Source organism: Crassostrea angulata, unplaced genomic scaffold (assembly GCF_025612915.1).
Source record: "Crassostrea angulata isolate pt1a10 unplaced genomic scaffold, ASM2561291v2 HiC_scaffold_66, whole genome shotgun sequence".
Classification (NCBI taxonomy): Eukaryota; Metazoa; Mollusca; class Bivalvia; order Ostreida; family Ostreidae; genus Magallana; species Magallana angulata.
The window spans coordinates 61687-70141 of NW_026441621.1; the positions used below are offsets into that span (position 1 = coordinate 61687).

General features: G+C 33.4%; 1 protein-coding gene across 1 annotated transcript; it reads left to right on the forward strand.

Annotated features, from left to right (window-relative positions):
• Positions 1-4608: 4608 nt before the first annotated feature.
• Positions 4609-6968, forward strand: LOC128168898 (uncharacterized). The gene is made up of 2 exons (XM_052835057.1): positions 4609-4667; positions 4780-6968. The coding sequence occupies exon 2, from the start codon at positions 4784-4786 to the stop codon at positions 6815-6817; it is 2034 nt and encodes a 677-aa protein (XP_052691017.1). The 5' UTR covers positions 4609-4667; positions 4780-4783; the 3' UTR covers positions 6818-6968.
• The last annotated feature ends 1487 nt before the right edge of the window (positions 6969-8455 follow it).

The window sequence follows — 8455 nt, forward strand, 5'->3', positions numbered from 1 at the left end:
TGTTCTGTTAAAGTGGTACAGACCCTACCAGGTCATATACAATGTACCATCTACGGAAAAATGCGACCATTTTAAAATGATGATAGGGGGATAATCCATTTTGTAATATGATGACAATTTTGAAAAAAAGGCGTTCTTTCCGTTTTTGATTTGTAAAAATAAAAACAAGTTGCATGTTTGCTTTGGTTTGCGCTATTATGTGAATTTTTATAGAATGCATGTTTTTTTTTAAATAAGACTGTTAAATAAATATATAATTTAAGAGATAATCCAGTTTCATCTTTACGTTTGAATATTATGTTTTATAAAATGTTTCAAAAGCATTCGTCTCATATACGTTTTCAATTACATTCTTTGTATTGTTTTAAAGAAGTTAAAGATTTTTTTAAAAACCTCTTTTCAGGGTTCAAATATATGGCACATAGAATCTTTTTATGGTACTTAAAAATCATCGGTGGAAAGTCTGAAGAGAGTTTATTCAAACTTTATAATTGAAGATGAATAAAACTTAAGCAAAAAAATTCCTCAAAGATTTTTCCAGTATAATTTTCTTATGAAAAGATGACGAGTTTCAAGCGTGATACAGAGTTGTTGCAACGCATTTTGAATAAAAATTACTCATTTTAAAAAAATAAAACAAAGTGCATTAAAAAGGTTTATCAACATTTTTTTATTACCGAGACACTTAACACACTTCGAAAAAATATGTATAAATCACAAATTCTGGAATTGGATTTCTATACTGTTGTGTGATGATATGTAAACACTTACGATTCCCATTTACCGTCTTAGAGAACGGGGGTGTGGGTAGGGGTTAACCTATGATTCAGGTCAAACTGCAGTTCACCATTGAATTGATTACAGGAAGAAGGTCACCTATCCCTCATCTTTCCTTCCAAAACATGATATTCAGCAACTTGGAGTAAACGTAAAAAACGGAAAAAGAAATACACTTTCTTGTTACTTAACGAGGCCGAGTACAGAACGAGTACGCACGCTTTCGCGCAGCGTTTCATTTGTATTGTGACGTCATCTTTTTGCTTTGTTGACGCCATGGCGGGATAATTACAACTGCAGATATTCAGCGAAGTTTGTTGAAAATAGCTCGTTTGATGTGTAAAATTGATATTATATTGTGGAATAAACATAAATGTCTCGAAGTATAAGCTTTATTTGGGCTCGGGTCGAAAACGTGAAGAGGGTTCAGCAAGCCTAACCCTCTGTCACGTTTTCTTAACCCGCCTAAATATCGCTTAATTCATTTATTTCAAGACATTAACTATGTATTTTGTATTAATTACCCTTAATATGTAATGTTATATATTTATTTATTACTTAAATATGTCTTAATGTTTTAATAATACAATAAAGATCACCATTTCCGTCTTTGTCAAATAAAAAATAGCCATTATCTGAGAAACTGGGAAATTGGGCGAACAAAAAATAACTTTGATAAGACCCCTGGAACAAACCAGGAGGTAAAAGGTTTTTTTTATTTGACAATTTGATGTCTTTTAGCAATAACTTTAATATGTAGAACAGAAAAAGAAATCCCTAGGGCAGAAGTTTAAAAAATGTGCAAACTTTGAGATGACCCCTTAAACAAACGGTGTGGTAAATGTCTTATTTTTTTATCTTAGAATAATAATTGTATCAGAAGAAATTCATGTAAAAAAGTTCATTAAAAAATCTAGGGCAGAACAAATTAGACCCGGCCTCGTTAAGTACAGTGATATTTAAAAAAAAACGAGCTGGCCAAACAATGATTTCTTAAATCTGAAAGTGTTTCAACATAAACCTTTTTTTAAAAATTCTAATCAAATAACTCACTGCCTTATCTATAAGTTACATTAAAGAATATCAAATTATAATAAACTGAAAAAAGGCATTACGATCGGGGTTTTTTTTTTTGCACTGGCTCTAAAAGATCATATTGTTTTTGATAAACATAACTAACGTATCTTTTTTCACACCATGTATGTTTTATAAGCTCATGAAATTGAGGCCACGTTATGCATTGATATCAGAAATCAATGCATATCAATCCTTTCCGCTTCTGGCATAACCAAATTGTACCAGATAAGAAGTGAATTTGCTGCATACAAAAAAAAGGAAAAGGCAAACCATTTTTTTTTTCAAAGTGCTTTGGACTGGTCAAAAAATTTAAATTTTTTTTTTTTTTTCAAAGTGCGTATTTTTTAAAAGTGCGTTGTAACACAGGGTTCACACGGAGTTAACACACATAATCAAGTACATATGTACTCCTTTTAAAGGAATGATCTGCATGTAATATAATTGGTCAGCTCTGTAACTGTAATACGACAGCATTACGCTACATGCAATAAACTAAATATAACACCGTTTTTTGATTTCCGAAATAGCAAGGCATGAATAAGCTTCACATTTGGTAGGCGAATTATACTTCCGATAAGCATATGTAAAGAAAAACGTGATATGATTCATTATGTATGTAGTTGTATAATTTTTTTTATTTTCAAGGCAAACGGATAAGAGTAACGTTTTTAATAATAAACGTAGGATTAAATATTTAAATGAAGTTATAATTGTATAGTAAATAAAGTAGTGCAAGGTGCAATGCGCGCGCAAATAGTAAAATTTGCCGGATGCCTCTTATGGACATAACTGTGATCGGCTAAAGCCGATCACTAAAACACAGCTTCTGTCCTATTTCTGTTTATATCAATTATATAAATTTCTATTTTGATTTAATCTGTTTAACTTTTATTATCATTACGCTAACAGGCGTTTAACTAAATATTAACAAATTCAATTTGTTTATCGGTTTCAATAAATAAATAAACAAATAGTACAATAATATCTTTTGCACTTAAGGAACACGTCCTTGCTTTACATGTATATACATGTTGTATCTCCTCAACATTTCTAACTATCATGATGATATTATATCCTTGTTTTTGTTGCAAGTTCTTAAACATGTTCGAATGCAACAATATGCAAAATACACTTTGCATATACTTCTTACAACAACAGTAGAATGATGCATGCAATACTGACGGGCGTCCTAGTAACGTTGTAAAAGAGAAACTCTTTGTTTCATATCAAGAAACTCAGAGTAATTCCAAGCAATCGACAATTCTTAAGAAAAGGGAAACTGAGAATTATTTTGTAATTCATGTACAAAAAAATATGCTGGAGATGAATTTCACTAAGTTTTGTGTTGCACTATGTTGAAAAATGAATGTATATACCACAATTTAATTTTTTGAGACCAAATACATGTATTCTCAAACATTACAAGCTTTTGTGCTCAAACAATGTGAAGTTATGAAAAGAGGCACTACATCTCATTTTGCGCAAATTCCACGAAATAATGATTTTCCCGTTACTGATATGAATATACTTACAAAGTATAATCTTTATAATAATAAAGCAAACACAGCCTTTCATTCAAAACAGCGCATGTGCATTGATTTTATATATTTTGACGTGGCTTTCAGCAAGAGGGTGAAAAGAATGCAATTTTTTCAACTGTTTCCAACTGTTGTCACCAGCTCAACAAATTATAAATTGTTTATATAAAGAATTAAAAGGAAAAAATATCATACATAAATAAAAAAAAAAACATATGATTTAAAACTAAAATTAAACCCCTGTAACAGTTTCTGCATCTAAGCTGGTCAATGTACATGTCGATATATTATGTATATTATCTTATATATAATAAGAAATGCTCTCCCCAATGGAGAATGAGATGGTGTTGCTTAATTAGTAGAAGATTGTATGTTAAATTATCACAGAACAGCTTTGTATCTATATCCACCAATTATAATTCTCTCTCGATTTCTTATAGAATTTGATTGTTATTCATTCTTCTATAGAGACTGACAGGACTGAAATCTACATGCCCCGTTTATCATTTGATCGAAACCTTCATCAGCCAAGAAAAATCACGGACTGCATGAAATACTCGTGATGATGTCAAACCCGTATTCCCATATAAGACGATTTGGTTGTTTCTTCTATCTAACATAATGATGTATATTAACAATAATTTAGTTATTTTTACGTACGTTTTACGATTCATTAATATATTAAAAGAAAAATGTTATCAAGTTAACCATGAAATGCTTTCTCTGATGATTCATGTGGGTTATGAAGGTAGCGATCATTGCAATATCACAACCTTCACATCCCGCATGAATCACCAAAGACAGCATTTTTTTTAATTAGTAAATAAACCTCATGTACATAACTGAAACTGTTGATTAAATGAACAACAGAACATTCTATGCATTGTCAATAGGTTTACCTGATACTGTTCATTCTTAAAACAAAGAGGGTATGAATGTTTTAAGTCGGATATTAGCCTCAAACTGTCAATTCAGCGAGAGAAAGTACTAATATAGGCCATAAGAGCTTCGGTCAATTCTTTCTTTCACAGAATGGACAATTTTGGAAATAAATCCTAATTATTAAGACCTGGATTTTCACCAATGCCCCCAAAATATCTATCAGATTGCTCTCTCAAATTGCTATCTTGGACCGTTGATAAACCCTATAACTTAAGGATTTAAATTCCACATTGTTTAAAAACGAAACAAGAAAAGCTTGGAATTCCATGTTTTATTTTTAGCACCTTAAAGTTTGCTTTATAAAATAGTCTCCAATACGACTTCATATTACATGTAAGTAAATTGTTTTTCTTTGTAATATTAAACTGTGTTTCTTTACAATGGTCAGTTGCAACAAAAATCTATTAAGATATTGATGTATTCACAGACCTCAGACTTTTTTCAGCAGTATGGCAGACCAAAGTATGTCTGAGTCGGTGTATGTGGGGATGTGTCGAAAGATAGGAACCTCACAACAGGTGGCCTCCAGGAGAGATATAGTGGATATGAAGGAGCTGTTGGATGATCAGAATAATGTGATGAGATCAATGCAGAGTGGAAGCGCAAGAGAAGGATTCAGATTACCCGATTCAGACTTAGACACTATGTTCTGGCCAACTAACCACCGAGTGATATGGGACTTCTCTCAGTCTGAGTATTACAACATACACAGACAGAGACTGATTCTCTGTGATAGTTCTGAGAGTCCACCAGGAGTTACATTACTTTGGTTACCATTCGAACATGCTAATAATTCGGTTTTGTCAGCATTGAAAAGAGCTGAGCAGGTAATGTTGTCATCTAGTGACAGGCTGAATGATGGAGTTTTTATATCAAGTTCTAAACACAGAGAGAACATGTGTACTTCAATTAATCCTGGGAGTAGAGTACATGGACCATGCAGCAGTGGAACAGATGGTCCACTACAATACGATCATGCTCATTGTTTTGTCAGTGATTTTTGGCCCCCCTCTGCCTCCTCATGGATAGAAAGATGTCACTCTTGGCCTCCCCCTCACGTTGCCGTTGACATCGTTAGAAATGGATGTCACTTTGTAGCAATAGGACACAAACTAGGAAACCATGAAGACAACGAATGGAGAATTTCTTTCTCTCGGGCAGAATACAAACTTGTATACTCAATGAATCACACCCAATTTCTAACTTATGGTTTGTTGAAATTGTTCTTAAAGGAACTTATAAACAATGGATTAAGAGATGAAGATAAAATACTGTGTTCCTACCACATCAAAACAGCTGTTTTCTGGACTATTCAACAAAACATGCTATCTCACTGGTGTCCACAAAATCTCCTGGCCGGTTTCTGGGCCTGCTTTAAACTTCTCATTAAATGGGTGTATGAGGGGGTCTGTCCTAATTTTTTCATACCAGAGAACAACATGTTTTTAAGCAAAATCCATGGTGATGCACAAACAACTTTATTCAGGAGACTGTATGGGTTGTATGAGAAGGGTATAGCATTGCTGCTACACAGTCCCTCCATCAGGTCTTCTATCACTGATGTCCTCTGTAATCCCAGACTCACGGTGTGTACTGATGAACACACTCTGATTTCTGAGGCTGAGTTTGATAAAGAGTTGTTTGATGAGATATTTAGTCATGATTCACAACAGACGTCAGACCTTCAGCGCTGTATGAAGATCCTACACACAGTAGAACATTTGATAGATTCTTCTCTGACAAAGTATCATGTTGTTAGTGTAAAGAAATTTACAGCCAGCATCCTTCAATGCATTGCTTTTACATTACACAACAAGTACCCTAACATATGTGTCAATAAAAAGGTGTATATTGCAGACAAAATATCCTGTCACATGCTAGAATTAGCAGCCAAGTTTGGGTTTGTCTCTGACCTGTTGTACATTGCCATGTATTATTACAAGACACTCAGATATAGGGAAGCTTTATCTGTTTTAGAGACGACAAAGGTCAAGTTAGCACAGCCATATTTGATGTATAGAGATAATGTAGACAGAGAGAAGTATACTGAGGTTGTAGGGGGACAGCCCTGGTCTACAAAGATGAGACAAGCTGTAACAATGGATATTATACTTGACAATGAAATATGTTATATCATTGAACTATTACCGGAACAACAGTCTGGTAGACAGAACAGTTTGCCTGCATTGTCTATCCCATACGTTGTACTGTTACACATGCTAGAGTTTTTATGTTTAAGACATGTTGACAAAACGAGAGCACAAACAGTTCTAGATGATCTACAGGTCCTAGTCCACGATGATCGGGGACTGTATGTAAATGATATATATAGAGACATCTCCTGGGAGATCCTAGGGATCTGTCAACAGATCACAGGGAACATCCATGCTGCCCTGTACTCATTCCTGCAGTCACTCAGACAATATCCATTCAATGAAATACAAACTGCAACCATACAGAGAATCCAAGAGTTACGCTTTTAAGTTCAGTGTGAAGTTAATTTGCTATCTGGCGATATTGTATTAACAATGGGTTTAGCTATACAAGTAACAATATTATCAGTTTTGAATGTATGCTACATGTAGGTATTTGCATAAAAAAACTATTAATTATATCATTCAACAATAAATTGTTGCCAAGAAATACAAGTTCTTTTGAGAAACTTAAACATTTCTTCACAGTTGCTATATAAACTGTCATTGAAATGTTACACAGTTGTTAAGTCACTTGATTTACATGTATGTACCTCTGATGGTGAAAACATTACAGTAATAGATATACATCCAACTTCTTTGTTTTATTTGGAGGAAAACCTAGATGTTGTTTCACTAACCTTGGTGTAAACATGCCTGGTGTTGTTTTTTCATCTGTGTTTATTACAGCTCTACAATCCAAGTACAGCTGTAAAATAAATAAAATCGCATTAATTACCTTTTGAAGGCTAAATGAGACACTACAAGCGAGTTTTGCAGAATTATAAACCATGAAGTGTCAGTTTTTCCACAATTTTGGCTGCAATGTTGTACAAAATTGAAAAAGTAAAACAGGTGAAAAAAAACATACTGTTATAGGATGGACAACTTTAGTACAGGTTAAAGTAACTAACTTTGGGTACAGAGTGGGGGTAAAAGTATCTGAAAGGACGTGATGTTGTTTAGAGTGGAGCAGGTCCATGGGATGTAGTTGATGATGCATACTGGATGTGTAGTTCCTGCTGCACTTGCCCCAATGGTCACACCGTGAACACAATTATTCTCAATTTACTGTTAAAATTCCATTATAAATTCCACACAATATAGCAAACTCTGCCTTTCGTTACTCGGTGCATACACTTAAACAAGTAAACGCTTTCTTTGGTGATTCGTGTGGGTTATTGCAGAAAAAATGACATAACCTGCGTTTATTTATGCAGGATTTAAGGGTAGCGGCGTTCAAAATCATTATTATTACTTTATAATTATGCAGTCCATTATTTTTCATAGGTTGCGGAAGGTTTAGGTCGATCAATAACTGGTTAGAACTGTGTCCCCCTGTTAATTTCAACCCTGTCAACTTCCGTACAGCTATGAAACACAATCGGTTTCCTTAAAAAATATAACAGTTTGGGTCTTCAATTCAACATATGTGTGCCAAAAACTATGTAATGTAAAAATAAATTCAAAATGGAAGCCTGAAAAAGTATGATAAATTTACATCTTTAGTTAAGGACTACATACACTATAATACATTGCTCGTCGTAAGAAATCAAAGGACTATAGAGAGCTCAAAAATAAATGTTAAATATACATGTACATAAAAAAAAATTATGCAAAAGGTAATCACCCAAGTGATGTCATTGTGTAAAAATGGCATCGTGATGATCGTTTTATTAAAACAAAATAATATTTTGGAAATTTTTTTTGCAAAATACAGACACATAGTGTTAACCGACAGTTCAATACAAGCAGACAGACATACAAGAAAAAAATGTATATCTCCTTCTTCTTCGTAGCGCTGGTATAATAATCAGCATATTTTTGATCAAACGGTTGTATTTTTAAATGTGGTTAGTATACTTCTTAGTAGTCTGTATTCGATAATTACTGGTGATGAACTCGAAATATAATTTCAGTTCCATGTCA